Source organism: Fringilla coelebs (genome assembly GCF_963513975.1).
Source record: "Fringilla coelebs genome assembly, chromosome: 3".
NCBI lineage: Eukaryota > Metazoa > Chordata > Aves > Passeriformes > Fringillidae > Fringilla > Fringilla coelebs.
In genome coordinates, this window is record NC_140030.1 from 104,626,865 (window position 1) to 104,645,169 (window position 18,305).

An 18,305-nucleotide genomic window follows, 5' to 3' on the forward strand; every position below is an offset into this window, starting at 1 on the left:
CAGAACCCTAACGGGGACATCAGCATCCAGCAGAGCTCTTTCATCTGGCCGTGATCTTTGAAGGCGTGTTCCTTTCAGAGGCTCCAGGTCCGGCCCCTGAAGTTAAATCCTGGTCTCAATGAAACCGACAGTGAAACTCCCATCAATTCCCCCCGGTCCGTGCTCTGCCCTGTGGGAGGAAAGCGGCTCCCCCAAAAGGAGTGGCTCCGTTTGAAAGGCCTCTTCCTTGGCGTGGGGAGACAGGGAAACAGCTCCCGGTGCTCATTCCCGCAGCTGCCCCAGCCCCGAGCCGCCTCTGCCGCAGGGATGAGCTTGGGGACAGAGGCAGCAAGTGCGTTTCCACTGCTTTCAACAAAAAATCAGATTGAACAGGAGACGGGAGAAGGGATCCTTAAGTGTTGTTAAACACCCAAGGCCACGCCAGGCGCAGGCTCTGCTCTGCTCGCAGACTTCTTGTGGGTTTTCTTCAGTTTCTTTTGCTTCCTTCCCCAATACCCTAACCTCTTGTCTTTGTTTCATTTCCACTTTGGGAAGAGGGGGAAGACGAAAAGAGGCAAATAAAAGGAAAAAAAAAAGGGGGGGAGAGAAAAGGCTGTGACACGTTTTGAATTTTAAATCAATGACTGAAAAAGAATAAATTTATTTTTTCTTTTTCTTTCTGAACAGAAGAAAGGCTAGTCATTAAGACAAGTAATAAGAACTTTCTCTTCCTGCTGCTGCCCCGAGGACAGCTCGGCCTCTTTCCCGGCCCCTCGGCAAGTCTTCCCCTCGACAGGCAGTCCCGGGGGGCTCTCTGCTCGGCCCCCCGTGGGCGGCGGGACCCGCACGAACGGGGAGCAACCCCGGCCCCCATTCCCGGCAGGGCATCCCGGTGCGGCGGCGGAGAGAGGGGCAGCGGGTCCGGGCCGGCGGGGGCTCCGCCGGCGGGGAGGCGGCAGCGGCGGGGCTCCCTCCCCGTTTGGGTTTTTGGTTTGGTTTGGGGTTTTGTTGTTCTTTTTTTTTTTTTTTTTTTTTTTTTTTTTTTTTTTTTTTTTTTTAATTTTCAGACGTTAAATTCTTTTGCAAACATTCATGCCTTAGGAAGGGCTGGAACAAAGCTCAGCTGCTCCAACCGGTCGGACAGGTAAGCAGACTTGTTGACACCGTTATGTTTGCAGCACGCATGCTCCTTCCCAAGTTTCCTGGTGCATTTTTCTATTCCACCTTATGAAACTTTCCTCCCCCCCCGCCCCCCCCCCCCCACCCTCTCCCCTCTCCTCCCCTCCCCTTCCCCTCCCCGCGCCTCAGCGGCTCTGCCCGGTGCGTGCGGTCCCGCTCCCCCGGACGGCAGCGCAGCCCCGTCGGGCTGCGGGCGGGCGGCGGGGCTGAAGCGGCCGCTCCGCTCCGTGCCCAGCCGTGCCCCCTGCCCTCGCCATGCCCAGAGCCTTCCTGGTGAAGCGCCGGAGCCCGCAGCCGGCGGTGCGCAGCTGGGATGGGCTGCCCGACGAGGAGAGAGCCGACACCTACATCCCAGGTACGGCCGGGCGGCCGCCGCCCCGCGCCGGGCGGGACGGAGGGACGGAGAGAGCGGGGTCCCGGCGGTCCGCGGAGGGGGCGACTTGGGGAGGGGGCTTTGCCGGGCCGGGGGAGCCCCGAGGGGGCGGGCGGCGGCTTTAGAGAGAGCTGTGCGAAACGCGGTGGAGGGGACACGGACGACGCTCGGGGGAAAAGTGCCCGGGCAGCGGCAGGGGTGCCAGCCCCGCCGGGCCGTGCGCCCCCATGCCTGGCAGCGTCTCCCACCCCGGGGACGGCGGAGCGGAGAGCGGATCTGGGGGGGAATGTGTGCATGTGTGTGTGTCCAGGAAGGTGGGAAATCTCGTTTGCATGAGAAAGGTGGCTGGGGGAGGAGAAGGAAGAATCCAGGGCGGGGGGGGGGGGTGATGTACTCCTGGCCTCCCCCCCTCTCCTCCTCCTCCCGCTCCTCCTGCCCTTGCCCGGGGTATAACGGGAAGGCGGCGGAGCTGGCTTGTTTGAACTTTGGGACCGTTCGTGTTTGAGTTTCCGATTGCAGCGGGAGCCGGGGATCCTCCCCCGCCGCCAGCGGCCCGCCCGCAGGTTAAACACCGGGGCCCGCCGGCTCCCTGCCCTGCCCGGGGTCCCCCCGCTTTATCGCATCCCCACCCCGTTGCAGGCGGGATCGGCTGCGTGCTGCTGGGCTATGAAGACAGCTGCAGCCTGGAGAGCAGCGGCAGCAGCGGGACCCGGGACGCCGAGCCCAGCGACCCCCCGACGCCCCAGCCTGCCCCCGGCGAACTGGGCACGGGCGGGGCGATGCTGCTGGACCTGGCCGTCAAGCGGCCCATGGTCAGGTCAAAAATCAAGGTAAGCGCCCACACCCCAGCCGTCTCTTCTCTGGCAATGGGGTGACCCCCGTTCAAGGTCAAGGACTGGCTGCTGCCCGGGGACACCAGGTGACAACAGTCCCTCGGGCTCTCTGTGCCGGTGGTGACAGCGCCTGTCCCGCACACCGAGGTGCGGGCCTGCGAGAGCAGCCGGCCGCAGGGTGGCAGCGGCAGGGAAAGCCTTGTAAGCGATGTGCCACAATCTTCCAGTGCCCTTTGCCTTCTCTTATCCTTGCCTGGGATGTGCTGCCCCTGACCTGCTTGGCTCGGGTCCCACAGGAGCTCTGAACCCAGCCAGGAAGGACCAGCCCTGGCAGCTAGGAGTCATGCCCCATGGTGCGTGGGTGGATCTTGTTCCTTAGCGTGGGGCCTCCTTTAAAGCTGCCTTCTAGGTTGTACTCAAGCCTTCACCAAGGAGGGCTGGGGTGACCCTTCACGCTGCACCCCTCCCACCATGGTCTATCCTGAAAGAAGCTAAAGGTTCTCCTCCATAGCTGTGAAAGGCCATTGCCACCTTGAGGTGGATGGACCTGCGGGCTTGGGTGAAATGAAGCAAGCATCTGTCCACTGACTTTCTGAGGAGCCTCTCTGCTGCAAGGGCAGGAGCTCTGGCTGCTCCCTGGGCAGAGCCAGCAGAGCAGCGCAGTGATTCCCCTCCCAAGGCTGGCAGAAGGCAAATGGTGCCTCAGGTCCTCGTGGTACCTGAGAACTCAACGCCGAGCGAGCTCCCGATCTCTCTCTGAGCATCCAGGGTCCCCTCAGCAGAGGCAGAGCCACCCCAGCGCTAGGCAGGAGATGTGTTTACCGCTGGTAGTTAACACCTCGTTAAACCCTGGCTGCTGCTGTGCTGGATGGAGCTGTAAAGATTACCATTGTCTGTGCCGGGCTGACAGCTTTTCAGTCACCGCGTTCTGAAGTCCCATGATTAGGTTTCACCCCGATTATATGCAGCTGCTTGAGGTGGAGTCATAGCCCTGTTGCCCAACAGATTCTTCCCAGATGGCTCCCCCTCCAGTTTCACACCTCGTGGTTTCACAGCTGCCGGGGTTCTTTTTTAATCTTTCTTTACAATTTCGAGTAGCGTAATTCAGTAGTAAGCAGAGGAGGAGGACGGGAAAAATAACTGGCTCTTCAGGAAAAAGAAACCCCAGATATATTTCTGTTCTTGTGAAAAGCCTGCCCTGCTGCTGTTTGACTTTAACCCGCTTTGTATAATTTAACCTGGGCTATTAGTGACTGTCACAGCAAAACCTTTCAGCAGAGCTGGGCTTTTCAGCCGATGGATGTGGTCCTGTCTGCTCTGCTAGCTTTCCCTCATCCCTGGCGTCTAACAGGGGGCACGTCCGTGTGTTCCACCAGGAATAATTAAACCAGCAGCGCAGTATTTACATTTTCCAGACATTAAACCTTCCCTCTGAGGAATGATCTTCCCAGGAGCTGAACCATCAGTGTCTTCTTTAGTCAAGTTATGTCACGGTGTTGGCACAATGCTTTTGGTGCGAGGAGTGGGAATGAGATTACCCCCTAATGTCACTTTGCTGTTAATTAACGAGACTGGGACACCAATGGGGCAAGATTAGGGCCATTGTTTCAGTCTCTGCTGAGTCAGCACAACGTGCCTTAGGTTTATCTCTCCAAAACCACCTTTTCTATCACTGCTGGCTGTTTTTGAGGGACCTGGAGCAGCTGGAGGTTTGACTACTGGAGGCAGCACATAAAACAATTCTCTGGCAGCAAAGAGGATTTCCCTTCTCCATCCAGGGTATCAGCTGAGTGCAGGAGCAAGAAAGGTGCTCAGAGCCTAAGCCCTTGAGTTCACAGATGTAGCCAGATAAGGGCTGCTATCCCTGGAAGGAAACCACTACACAGAATTTGTTTTAACCCCTGAATCCAAGCTGGCCAGAGATGCCTCAGTCCCAAACTGTGCACATTAAATCCCCCCCTTGGTTGCAAGGAAAGCATGAAGGTTTCACCCAGCAGGAAAATCTTGAATGTTTTCACTTTTCATTTTTAATATATTCCTCCCTTTTTTTTTTTTTTTTAATATTTAATGCCACAATAAGCCCTGCTTGTGTTGCTTTATTCCTTCTGTTGGTTCATCCCAATGCTCACACAGTCCTCTCCCACTCCCCAGTTCACCACGGGCACCTGCAACGACGCTGCCCTGCATAGCTGCGAGCTGTGTGGCAAAGGCTTTCGCCTGCAGAGGATGCTCAACCGTCACATCAAGTGCCACAGCCAGGTGAAGAGACATTTGTGCACCTTCTGTGGAAAAGGCTTCAACGACACCTTTGATCTGAAGAGGCATGTCCGGACCCATACTGGTGAGAATGCGACCCCTGGGGACCGGCGGGAGGCTCCGGGGAGGAGGGCTGGGATGGAGCAAGGACAAGGAAAGGGTGAGGGTAACCTGGTGAGATCATAACTCGAAGCCCTGGTTAACAACATTTGCCAAAAATAGTGGGGATGCAGTGGGGAAAAGGGGAAGATGGAGTGTGTGTGTGGTGTGGACAGAGAAAAGTCCTGGGAATGATGAAATCTGAGGAGAACTATTGCAATCCGTGTGAAGCAGTGAGGGTGCAGGACCTGCCATCCACACCTGGTGTAGACACAGCCCCCGGATAACCTGCCTGGGATAATAACCACCCCGGGAGAGCGAATCACTGCAGTTATCCGTGCACAGCGATGTGGAAGGAGGCAGGAGTTCCATGAAAACGCTTTGCCCTCTAGAGGCAGCGAGCAGCAGTTTCCTGGGGGTTTTGCTGTTGAGAGCCTTCCCAGCTGATTGCTGTGCAGGATGGTTTTTGAGGGACCTGGAGCAGCTGGAGGTGTGACTACTGAAGGCAGCACATAAAACAACTCCCTGGCAGCAGAGAGGATTTCCCTTCTCCATCCAGGGTATCAGCTGAGTGCAGGAGCAAGAAAGGTGCTCAAAGCCTAAGCCCTTGTGTTCACAGATGTAGCCAGATAAGGGTTGCTATCCCTGGAAGGAAACCACTAAGCAGAATTTATTTTAACCCCTGAATCCAAGCTGGCCAGGGATGCCTCAGTCCCAAACTGTGCACATTAAATCCCCCCCTTGGTTGCAAGGAAAGCATGAAGGTTTCACCCAGCAGGAAAATCTTGAATGCTTTCGTCCCATCAGGATGGGATTCTGGCCTGAATTTGGAAATGTCTGGAGGAACCAGAGTGTGGTTCATGCTGTGCCTCCTCCAGGCTGCAGGATGTGCTGTCTGTGGCCACTGCTGTGGGGTCAGTTCCTGAGTCCATCCCAAATCACAATGGTGGTGTTTCTGTTGCCCCAAATCCAGCTCACTTTTCCCAGAAGTTCTTACCCCACCCTGGAGCAGGGAGTAGGCTGCCAGTTTGACTGGCTTTCTTTTTTCCTTGGTGGAAGCAATGGCTTAAGTAAACATCAACCCCATCCTCTCCAAGGGCAATACTTCCTGGTGGCCAGGCTGGCTGTGCTCAGCAGCCTTGACTTTGCACTGTTGGGCATCCTAAAGTCGCATCCTCCACATCTCACAGGCCCATCCCATCTTTCCAGATGTGTGGTCACCTCATGGGAGCTGCAGATTGTTTGGGCTTGCTCTGCAGAGCCCCATTAACCAGGTGAACTGCTAGAAGTGACACAAGGATGTTGGTAGGCAGGAGCTGTTTCTTGGCAGTAGAGCCCCCTAAAACAATGACACCTGTTTGGATGGGAAGGCATTGCCTGGAGCCAATGTTTTGGGCTGTTTGGGTTTGTTTGCAAAGCTTTCATGTGGGAAGGAGAGCTGCCACTGGGGTATGGCTGGAGTGTGGAGTCAGTACTTCTAAAAGAAGTGATTTTTCAAGCTGTCTCCTCATCAGAGAGTCAAAAAATAAACCCAAGAGGGTCTGTGGTCAGAATAATTTAAAATGATTCCTAAATGATTTTAAATGATTGCTAAGTGATGAAGAGGTTCCCACAGCCCTAATGGGCTGTGCCATCCTGGCACTGCCCTTTCTGTGCTTGTGTTCCTGCTGTGGAGTGCTGGAGCAGGCCCCAAGGATGGTGGAGGTTTAAATTGCCTTCAAATGAGCACAAAACTGCTTTTTGTGTGTGAATTCTAATGAAGGTTTGGGCTTTCTCTCCAACTGCAGTTTAATGGAAATGAAGCAATTTCATAGCAGCAGGCATTAGGAATCTTCTCTCTTGATAGTTCAATCTGGTGCACTGGGATAACCTCTTTTAACTAAACAAAAATACAGTAGATATGCTGCTTATTGGAACTTCTAATTAGCTTGGATTTCTGTTAGATAGATCAGGTCCTGGCTGGTAACTTAATGCAATCACAAAGTTACAACTGTCTGAGCAGACCAATCTGGTTTACCCATTTCTGCCTGGCTCACCTTAGGATCTTCCAGACCCTGGCATCCCACCTTCCCTGGGGAAAAAAGGGGGTTAGGTGACTCCTTATATCAGTTTTAAGGGTGGTCATTGCTTGGAAACTTACTGATCTAGTCTAGTAAGCAGAATTCCTGCTGGTTTAGGTTCTTTCAAGTGTTGCTAAATCCTCAGCTGTTTAAGCACTGGAGGAGTTGTTAAATCAGTGTTGATTGGTGGTAAAATTGATTTTTGTGGTGTTGGTTGTCTGGGCTTTCAAATCACAGGCCAGTTTCTTCTCCCTCCTCTGGAATCACACAGAGTTATTTCTTTCATCTTCCAGCATTTCTCTAGAATTTGTAATCTCAGTCATCAAAACTGTATGGTATGAAAGCACTTGGGATCGCTGGACATTCACTGCTGTTCACTGAAGCCTCGTTAAACCAAAAGAGAAAAATTAAAATCTTACCAAGACAGAAGTTTTCATTCATTATAAAAGCTGAAACTGATAGTTTTACCTAATCACAGGATTTCAAATAGTCAGGGCTCTAAAATAAGTTTTGCAGGAGTTGATAATGGCTGCCTCAGGACCAAACCACTGATGGGCATCTGTTATCCTTAGCAGATGCTGAGGATAACATTTCTAGGTTTTCTATGCCTAGATATATAAACCCATGGTCTGAAAGGAGGATGTTTTGTTTAGACAGGCAGCTCCTTGGCCTGCTGGCTACCATCTCAGTAGCTGATGTGCCAGAGCCTTGCTCTTGGCTGGCTGTAGGAAACAACACACAGGTGGCACAACAGGTGACACAACCTATTGTATTTACAGGGACCCTCGTGACAGGGAGGAATGATGCATCTGACTCCACATTCTCAGAAGGCTAATTTATGACTATGTTTATATGATATGATATCATACTATATTATGCTATGCTATATCGGGCTATATCATATCATACTCTACTATACTATACTATATTATACTATACTATACTATACAATACTATACTATATATTATACATATTATATATATAATACTAAACTATATATATTATATATACTATATATAATATATATCGATTTTATCTATTATATATATAAAATACTATATATATAGTATTGTATATATATATTTTATATATATATTCCTTATAATACTATACTATATATATTATATTATACTATATTACATTATGTTACATTACATTACATTACATTATACAGAAAGGATATTACTGAATGCTAAAAAGATAATAATGAAAACTCATGACTCTTTCCAGAGTCCTGACACAGCTTGGCACTGATTGGCCAGAGAGTGAAAACAACTCACAGCAGAATCTAATGAAACAATCACCTGTGGGTAAACAATCTACACCTGAGCACAACACAAGAAATGCAAACGAAACAATAATTGTTCTCCTTTTTCTCTAAGGCTTCTCAGCTTCCTAGGAGAAAAATCCTGAGCGAAGGGATTTTTTAGAATGCCACAGTAACCTCTGTCCTTCCCCCTGCAGGAATTCGTCCCTACAAGTGTGAGGTGTGCAACAAGGCCTTCACGCAGCGCTGCTCGCTGGAGTCCCACCTGAAGAAGATCCACGGCGTGCAGCAGCAGTACGCCTACAAGCAGAGGAGGGACAAGCTCTACGTGTGCGAGGACTGCGGCTACACGGGCCCCACGCAGGAGGACCTCTACCTGCACGTCAGCGGCGTCCACCCCGGCAGCGCCTTCCTGAAGAAAACCTCCAAAAAACTGGCAGCTGTTCTGCAAACCAAACTCAGCCCCGTCCTGCAGAGGAACTCCAAAGAGGAGGGCAAGGACGAGTGACGCTCGCCGATGCTCGGGGCTCGGCAGGAATGAAGTTTACATGTAGGACTACGTATCTTATTTTTTTTAAGAACAATTTTGAAAGAAACGCCTGAAATTAAAGGGATGCTTTTGTTAGCGGGACTCTCTTGATGTTGGTAAAACCTCAGCTTGACAGAAATATCCCCGTTTTTGATGGAAACATCAGACTTTTTTTCAATCTGGCCAATAAAAACAGAATGCTTGCAAAGGCTGTCACCTCTCGGATGGAGTATTTACTGAACTGACATTTGGGCAACCTGTTTTCTGTCAGGTCTGAACACCCCTGACAAATGAGTTCACCTTTCCCCAGGTGTATTTGTATTTTGTAAGGTGAATAACTGCTACCTCCCAGGCAAATTACTCATGAGAGGTTTGGGTGAAAAGTGTTGGTAAGAGCGCTACTGGTACTTGGTTCTATGCAACGTTAATTGAAGTGCCTTAAGAACAGGAGTGCGTTGTATCATCCAGTGAGTTACAGAGTGCAAATACCCTCAAGTGCTCTGCCCCCTGTGCAGCCTGCTAACAATTTATGGAAGGGGATCCAAGGTGAGTTGAAACTCTTCCCAAAGGATGGAGAATGTTTTCTTCTCAAAGTTTCTCCACTAGCAAATGACATTATACTAGGGCAGACTTTTGGTTGTGTCTTAAGTACTTGAAGCCATGAACTTACTTTTATCATGTTGATATACAAGTGAAATCTTGGCTCTGGTGTTCCTGGACTTGCTGTGATCACTTGGAGGATTATTATGACATCTTTTTAACATAGACCAATAGCAATCCAGAAACCCAAAGAAAGCACTGTAATGACTTGAAATTAAGTATTTTCTGTCATGATGAAATGCAATTTTGTGCATATTTTATGGTGTATGTGTGTGTTTGGTGGTTGTTTTTTTTTTTTTTTTTGTCTTTTATATTCAAGTGCCTGTTCACTAATACAATAATGCAGTGGAAAGGGGGACTGAGCCTGTCTGCTTCAGGAGATCAGTGCAAAGCTGCAGGTACCAATCTGGCTGCTCCTCTGTGACCACTCTAAGTGTAGAAGGTTCCTTCCACCAAAGATACAAAGTCAGGCTTAGCCAGGACATTCACAGTCATTGCTGCTAAAATGAGACATTTTGAGCAACTTTGCAAGAATTGTAAAAAAAAATCTTTTCAACTTGCTTCAGGTTTTGTACAGTCACCTGCTTGGGTTTTTGTGGGGAAAAGATTCTCGGGGTCTTAAAGCATTCCTAAGGATGTTAATGCTTCATTCAGCACAACTGTTGGTGCTGGAGACCTTGAAATTGAGGATAATAAAGTGATGCTACTGTGTTAAGAACAAACTTATCCTACGGGAAGTTGCTGGGGAAAAAAAAAAGCCATCTGAGGTAAATGAGAAGATCCTGAATTTGCAGAAAGCTAAAGCTTGTACACACTGACCCCCAGGTCTTGTAACTGAGCAGTGTAAAGGGAAGGTTGCTCACTCTGCAATGGGATTAATGTTCACCTGACTGCATGGGATTTGTGTGCTCAGCTCTGCTGAAACCTCAGCTCTTCCCTGGCACAGCAGAGCTGGGGCTGAACCCTTCCTCTCCAGCCAGAGACATGTTTTGTGTGTGTACCTGCATGGGTTGTTTTTTTAATCCCTCCAGCACCACGTGTTGCTTTTGCTCTCCCCCCAGCGTCACTGCCACAGCACATCCCTGCTGACAGAACCACAGGCACAGTGAGCTGGGCACAGAAAGGATTCACAACAAAAGAGGAAGGGAGCAGGTAGCAGGCCACAGGGAAAAAGCCATCCTGGATGGAGAACGAAGCCCTGGATGTCAGAGCTGGAGTAACTGCCCTGGCTGCCCAGCAAGTTTTTCTGCAGAGGACAGACAGTGCCTGTAGCAGTGCCCTGGGTGCATCACTTTAACAGTCTGGCAGCGTAATTGAAACTGGCCACAAAGTGTGTTTGGGTTTGTGTGACACTGGTGACAGCCACCTGCCAGTCCTGTTACAGGACAAACCAGCTTGTGCTGCTCCAGCAAGGCTCCACAGCTCAGCCAGGGGTGCCCAAGGCAGCAGCCAGGCTTTCAGCAGTGCCAGACACCAGTGACTCCCACCACTGCTGTCTTTTGAAGGCTGGCTGCCTCCTCCTGGCTCTCTGAGGTACAGACTCAGCTGGGACTTGGGTTTACAAACTGGCTTTGCTGGCAGCCTTCCTCAGGCAAGGGATTCTGGCTGATTTTCTTGAAGCTCAGGGGTTGGTCATAATTTTATTTGTAAGCTGCAGTGTTATTGTGAAAACTCACACATACAAGTCATAGAAAACAAATTTTTCTAGAACAATAGTGCCTGACATGATCAAGGCTTATTCTCTGCTTTACAGACTTGATTTTATGTGCTTCAAAAGTAAAAATTCTGTTTCAAAACGTTTATTCACAAACTTATTTGGAAAAAAAAAACAAACCAAAAAACAAAGAGAAACCCATAAAAAACAGCCCCCAAAACCCAACCAGCAGCTCTTCACCCCTCAGAAGGCTCTGCTTCACAGCCACAGGCCTGCTTTGATACAAAAACTCACTCATGTGGCACTGGGGATTGTTCCATGGGGTGGGCTCAGGCCCACAGCCCATCTCACAGTGCTCTTCTGTGGGCTGGGTGCTAAAACACCTGCAGGAGGAGCCACTAGCAGCCACCAACATTCCCACCTCTCAGAACACTCGCTGGAAATTTCTGGGAGTGTTGGCTCCAGTTCTGCTCCTCTCTTGCTGAGCCACTTGTGCTAAGTGGGCACTTTGCTGTAATGTTCTAAATGAGAACTAATGAGGATTTCATTGTAACTCTCAGCACAGATTTTCCAGTTGTAGCTGTAAGAAAAACCACAAATAAGAACATTTCAGTCAGTTCTTGCTCATGCCTGACGATGGCATGAGCAAGAACTGACTGAAACCCAGTCTCCTATATCCACTTCTTAATCATCTGCATTTCTCTCAGCTCATACATCACAGATGTTTCTTTGATTCAGTTCACAAACTTCATTTTTAAAGACTCAGTTCTGCAACTTTCATTTGTGATTTTTGAGGGGAAAAAAAAGATTATTTGATCAAGCAGTTTTACTTGATAGTAGAAACTTTTCTACTTTTCTACAACCCCAGGCTGTATAAACTGTGTGGGATAAAAAAGAGAGGCCAAATAAGTTGGCTTTTTTCTGCCTGGACCACTGAGGTCACCCACAATATAAGGAAATAGATATTCCCCATTTGAAAGTTACTTGCCTTTTTGAGAGGGGAGCCCTGCTAGTGAGAAATTAGCCAAAGTTACTCAAAAAAGAACATGAAAGGGGTACATTTAAACAAAAGGTTCTTCCTTTGTCTCTTCCTTTGTCTCTGGCCACTTGCTTGTGCTCAGTCTGGGTCAGTTTTTGTCCATGTACTCCTCCAGGCGCAAGAGCCACTTATCCCAGTACTGAGAGCACAGGCCAGGATCCATGAAATGCGGATGTGCCGGGGAGCCGTCCTTGTAGGCAATCACAACGAGCCCACAGCGAACCTGCAGCACAAACAGGGGCTGTCACAAACCCAACAGCTGGGTGCAAGCCTAAGAGCTAAACCTCACTGCAAAGCATCTTCCCAACATACACGCCTCACATGAGGAATAAGGAATAAAAAGGGGCAACAGCTCACCGTAAAACACTTGGAGACTTAACATTCAAATGCTCCAAAAACCCCAAGCCCAAAGCTCTGGGTAACTCCAGTGAAAACCAGAAGACATGAACTCTGAGGATGAGTGATATTTAAACCCTGCAGATGCCAGGAAAATTGCCAGAAACTGAGGACTTTTTGCCTGGGGCCATACAACCAGACTGATGCCACCTTCCAGCTTCAGTCTGGATAGAAATGGTTACTTAGGGATGTTCTGACATCTTTCATACCTGACAAATCCCAAACAGCCACTGGCAGTGGGGGGCAGGAAGCTACTAGCAGAATTCCAGCCCATATTTCACTCTGTCAGGATCATGTTTGTGGAGTGCTTGTGCTCACTGACTTCTACAGTATTCTAGAAAGTCCTTTGCACAGCATCCAAATTACCCTGCTCTCTTCTGCTTCATATTTTCCCCCTTCAATATCTGCACTGAGGTAAAAATCCTCCAGGCCAAGCAGGCAGGCTAGAATTGCTTTTGGAGTCTTTAAAAACATTATTCCACAGTCTTCTGATAAAGTGACTCCCAACACACTGCTTTTCCCTGAGGAAACACAGTACAGCTCCCAGACACCAAGTGCATCACTCAATCCCTCATTTGCTAGTGGGACACAGCAAGACAAGATGCAGACAAGACCCTCCCACACCATTTTCTTGTTTGCAGGTTCTTTTGCTTTATTTCCTCTCCTGCCCCTTCCTACTCCTGACAAAAGCAAAAACCACACAGGACAGAGCACAGGGGACTGCCCACATGCCAAGTACCTGGGAGTTCATCTGAGCATCCCTTGGTCACACTGAGCACTTCCTTAAAACCACTGAAAATTCACTACTGGCAGCCAAGGGCAGCAGGATTAGCAGGAGCAGTGGAATTATTTCACAGTAAGACACCTTAACCTGATCTCAGACTGGGCTCCTTTGTTACAAATCCTACCAACACTTCCATGGTGGGCAGCAGGCTCTAAAGGCAGGAAGAAATGAAGATCACACAGGCATTGCTGCTTGTCTTGGCATGCAGCAGGCCTACTGACCTGGAAGTCATAATTGGCATCATGATTTATGGCTCCAATATATGCTGCAACCTGTAATGGGTTGTCATAAGTATTCTGCAGAAATGGCTTTGGCTTCTCTGAAGTTTTCCAGTCGATCACACACAGTTGGCCCCTGCACAGGAGAATAAGACAGGACAATGGTTTAAACTTAGGTTTAGCCTCAAGTAAGAAATAAGGGAGACAGCACATAAAGACTTTTCACTCTCAGGCTGTTTCCCCCTGATGTCATGTGACTCATTATTATGACTAAACAAGTCTCTTCCACACTAGCAGTTTAGATCCTAAAAACCAAACTGAAACGAACTTACTAAAACCTGCCACAGTTCCTGGAAAACGCTGACAATTGCTTAAACCTGTCCCTTCTCCAGTAGGGAGCTCCCCACCAGGAAAACCAGCACTTCTGCCCTGAGGATCATCCAAGGGAGTTCCTTGAGCCTGCCAGTCCTAGAGATCTGTCCACTCAACCATACCCTGGCCCCCAGAGGATCACAGGGGTTTTAGGGAAGGGCACTCACCGATACTTGGCCACACAGTCGACCAGGCCCAGGTACTGCAGGGTCTCGTGGTGAACTCCACTCTCCAGAGCCTTCACCTCGCTGATGTCTTCCAAGACATGTTCCACACTGGATAAGTAGCCAGCCACAACATCATCTTCACCCTGGTCCCTAGCTGCTGTCTCTTCAGACAGGAATATCGATTCCAAAGCTGAATGGAAGAGCTCTCCTTGGAGAAAAAGATCTAAGAAAAATGGGAAAACGCCCTTACTGTATTTGCAGGGAATGTCCCGACAAAGGCAGGAATGATGCATCTGACTCCATGTTCTCAGAAGGCTAATTTATTACTTTATGATACTATATTATATTAAAGAATACTATACTATACTAAAGAATACAGAAAAGATACTCAATGCTAAAAAGATAATAATGAAAACTCATGACTCTTTCCAGAGTCCCAACACAGCTTGGCCCCAATTGGTCAATGAGGGAAAACAACTCCACCAGAGTCCAATCAAACAATCTCCAAACACATTCCACATGAGCAAAACACAGGAGAAGCAAAGATAAGAATTGTTTTCCTTTTCTCTGAGGCTTCTCAGCTTCCCAGAAGAAAAATCTTGGGCAAAGGGGTTTTTTCAGAGAATATGAATGCCACACCCCCTCACATTTTAGATTTGTGTCCTACATATTCCCACAATGTAGCTCTTAAATCAATCCCAATTTTTGTACTGAAAGTCTGAGGGTGTGGGGAGAAGGGAAAGAAACAGAAAATAAATTGTCAATAGTGAAATTGGTATCCCTTATATTAATGCTTCCTTCAGTTTTTTAGTCTCATTGATTACTCATACATACACTGGATAAACCAGTTACTAAAAACCACACCATAAACAGCAGGACACATTGGTTTTTAAAGGCTCAGGACTACATGAGTTCAAAATGCCTATTTCCATCTTGTTACAAAGTAGCTTTGTAACTGCAAAGAGGCTCAGTAACATCATCTGTCAAATACCTATTTCTAATTAGATACTGGCAAATCAAGAACTAAAGGAAAAGTCAGACAGGATTGAGCAAAGCATGCCTGCAATCTGACTCTCATTTTCCACAAATTTCTAAACCCATTTTAGTGGTCCCAGAACAAAGACCAGAGCTTAGGTTCATGGGCAACAGGTACACTCACAACATGCTCTCATGAAATGGAAACAACTTCATGGATTTCCAAACCACTTGGCCCATTGTACCTGCCAGCAATCCAAATTACTGCTTCTACTTTACAATCCCACTGTGGCTAGACTTACTTTTGGTATACTCTTCAAATCCCTCTTTTCCAAGCTCCTCTATCATTTTCTGCTTCCATCTTTCCAGATAGAAGACTTGCTGAGGAGAGAGGGTTTGTTGAAGGATGCGGGTAACGCTGGGCATCTTTGTTCTCTGCAACCCGATCTTCATGGGCACGTTGGAATCACTGCTGACAGGAAGAACTCTCTTGCTGGGGTTTATTAAAGGAACCCAATTCTTGGGAGTTTTTGTCCCAGCTTTAATTGGAGGTGTGTGCTTAGCTGGTGGCCCATATAACAAATTGTCTTCCTCAAGTATTGTCTCTGGTGTTTGGGCGCTGGTTTTGTAAGATATAACAGAGTGGACCAAGTTCTTGTATTTTTCTTGGTCAACTTGGTCATAGCTGTTTCCTTTTTTCTTTTTGCTATAAACACATGCAGAGGTAGACAGACACGTGTATGGGAATTGCTTTTGGCAAAATGGTATTTGAAAAAGCACTTCCAGGCTCCCTGCTTTCCTGGACAGGAGCTGTAGGAATTGCATCCTGACAAGAAGTGTTTGTGAACAGTTAGAGTTTCCTTCTTTCTGTCAGCAACAGTCTGTGGTTACCATACTTTTTAGCTCCTGTGGAAAAAGAAATTTGTGATTTACAGAGTCATAAAACTCTGCCAACTATCCCATTCTTGCCCTTTGCAAAACAAAGAATTGCTATGACCAAAGTGTTTTCATTTACCTTATACCACCTTTATTCTTCAGATAAATAAGATAAAAAACCAATGAGCAAGGAAAAGAGGAAATGCTCCTAAAAAGAACAGCTGCTGGCCTGCCAAATTTGAAATCTGAATCACTTGAAGATTTGTTGCAAGTAGCTGAAGTTGCATCACAAGACATCCCTACAGCAACAGTAGCAGAACTGCTGCTCTCCTCCTTCCCCAGGCTCCTCACACAGCTCTTCCCACACTGCCCTAGCCCTGGGCTCCACGGGAAACAAAACCCTGGGAGTTCCTTTGTGTGCACAGATCCCACAGTGGCCCCAGTGTGGGGGTGGGTGAGCATCTGTCACACACAGGTTGCCAAAAATGGGGCAGCTGATTACAAGAAGGCACCTTGAGCAGCACTTGGACTCAGGATCCATAAACACTGTCCTTCATCAGTGCAGAAAAATGGATCCCTTCCCTCTTGGGGCTTACCTCTTACTAGAGGTGCCAGAGCTGGGATTTAAAATAAAAGAGGAAAAATTTATTCTTATTCCTGGGTGACAGTATCCAAGCTTGTAGATTCCCAGGCTGCTGTTTGATGACTATTAACAGGCTCATTAATGGTCACTGTGGGCATGCACTAATCAGAACAGAGCAAATGTTGGGCCAGTGGCTGTGGCTTTGTTACATAAAGCCACAGCACAAAAGAAAAAGTTTATTCTGGCTTTGTGCCACTGGAGGAAGCAGGAGGATGCCTGATTCAGCATAAATTCACTTGTAGTAAGCTGCTCCCTCAACACTTCCCAAGGAATAAATTTACACCAGATCAGTGCTTTGAATCGTGGAGCTATTGAGATATGGAATATTACGAGCTCCAGAGTTAAATTTAGTGCAACACAGTGCTTCAGTGACTAGCAGGAATTTTGATTTGACAGCCTTTGTTGTGCTGGGGAACATACCTGTGGAATTTCCAGTACTTGTGGAAATGTTTGTGCAGTGTATGAACAAAGGAAGAGTTTGCCAGCTGCTGTCCTGTTTTACAAAAGGAAAGAGGTTCTAGGATTGCTAAGAAATAAGGAGCTCTTGTGCCCTGCTGAATAAAGAATCATGTGTTTTTCAATAAATCACTAGAGTGGCATTTCTGTGCAGATAACTTACAAGAAGGGAATGGAGTGGTTGGGATCTACTCTTGTACACAAAGAACAGAATTTAATTGAGATTTCCCTCTGGGGAAGTGTCTCCCTTCTCTCTGAAAGCATTTGTGGTTGAAGACTGGCAGAATTGCTTCAAGTGCTGCATGATGAGCCACAATGGAGAACTGAAAAAAATTAAAATAACTTGGAGCTAAAAAAAAAAAAACAAAGAGGACTTTACTCTTCCAAGCAATTTGACTTGGCAGCTCCAACAATAACTGAGCTAACACAACTGAGGAAATTTTTTTCCAGTATAGGAATGAGTGGCTTAACTGAAGGAAATAGAAAGGAGTACTTAAGGAAAAGTTCACATCTATAAAAACCTACCTCCAGCTGTGTTTTTGGATTTTTCTCCACAGAAATCTATCCAGCTTAAAAAAAAAAAAAAAAAAAAGCACTGGCTTATTTCAGAGATAACAAAAAAGAGCACTCCTAAACACACCTACAGATCCGTTGCCCCTTGTCCCTAATTTGAGCAGAACAAATCCACTGAGGAAGGTATAACTGTGAGTTCCCTGCAGTTTTCAAAACACATTATTGAACTCTCCAGGTTAAAAACACGCCTCCCTCTTTTGGGATGTTTAGAGCACAAAGAGAGACAACTCAACGACCCCGTTCCCAGTTCAAGCTCCATTCCCAGATCAGCACTGGGAAGGGAATTAGTGGGGAATAGGGCTGTAACACGAAGTCAGCGCTTTTTGCTGTCTGTGAAAGAGCTGGACCAACACCAGTGACCACCAAGTGCCCTTGCGCAAATAAACTTTCTGCATGTGCCTGAAAATCCCAGTGCCGGACAGCCCGCCCTTGTGCAGAGGGGGAAAACCCACTCTGGACAAGGAGCCCCGCCGGACGCGGCAATGCCCAACCACGGCAGCCCGGCCATGCGGCCCGCTCGCTGACGGACCCGAGGGCAGTGCGGGCCAGGGGAACACCAGCACCTTGCCTCCGTCCTCTTTCCCCTCCCGTGTCCGTCCCTCACCCTCAGGCCCGCCCGGCCCTCACCACCCGCGGCTCCGCGTTACCTCAGCCGCGCTTCCCGCCACCGCCGCGGGCGCCACCGCGCAGGCGCGCCCCGCCCGCCGCCTCTGCCGCGCTTATCGCGCATGCGCCGCCCGCTGCCTCATGGGACTTGTAGTTCCACCGCACTGCCAGCCCCCAGCCCTTTCTCTTTCGCCGGAGCGCCCCGAAAGATGGCGAGAGGGGCGTGCCTGCTCCATCTCGCGCTATTTTGGTATTTTTTGAAAGGCTGTAAGGGAAAACAACTCAAATCTTTAAATGCCAGCCCAAAAATAAAGCGTTGCGGCGCCGTCTTAGATGAAGGCAAGCATCGCCCTGCCCTCACCAAAGATGG

At 48.3% G+C, this 18,305-nt stretch overlaps 2 protein-coding genes across 3 annotated transcripts; one reads left to right on the forward strand and one right to left on the reverse strand.

Annotated features, from left to right (window-relative positions):
• Nucleotides 1-1,413: 1,413 nt before the first annotated feature.
• Nucleotides 1,414-8,555, forward strand: OVOL2 (ovo like zinc finger 2; the record flags this gene model as incomplete). The annotated part of the gene is made up of 4 exons (XM_084202983.1): nucleotides 1,414-1,513; nucleotides 2,171-2,361; nucleotides 4,516-4,705; nucleotides 8,245-8,555. 4 exons carry the CDS (start codon nucleotides 1,414-1,416, stop codon nucleotides 8,553-8,555), a joined length of 792 nt encoding a protein of 263 aa, XP_084059109.1.
• A 2,269-nt stretch (nucleotides 8,556-10,824) lies between these two features.
• On the reverse strand, nucleotides 10,825-18,005 carry MGME1 (mitochondrial genome maintenance exonuclease 1). Of its 2 annotated transcripts, XM_084202218.1 has the most exons (6): nucleotides 17,977-18,005; nucleotides 17,282-17,325; nucleotides 15,084-15,687; nucleotides 13,807-14,029; nucleotides 13,271-13,403; nucleotides 10,825-12,092 (listed from the first exon to the last, which is right to left on the reverse strand). In XM_084202218.1, exons 3-6 carry the CDS (start codon nucleotides 15,604-15,606, stop codon nucleotides 11,958-11,960), a joined length of 1,014 nt encoding a protein of 337 aa, XP_084058344.1. In that variant the 5' UTR covers nucleotides 15,607-15,687; nucleotides 17,282-17,325; nucleotides 17,977-18,005; the 3' UTR covers nucleotides 10,825-11,957. The 2 variants fall into 2 exon arrangements, with proteins under 2 accessions (XP_084058344.1, XP_084058345.1); XM_084202219.1 differs by lacking the exon at nucleotides 17,282-17,325 and having other exon boundaries at nucleotides 17,977-17,996.
• Between the last annotated feature and the right edge of the window lie 300 nt (nucleotides 18,006-18,305).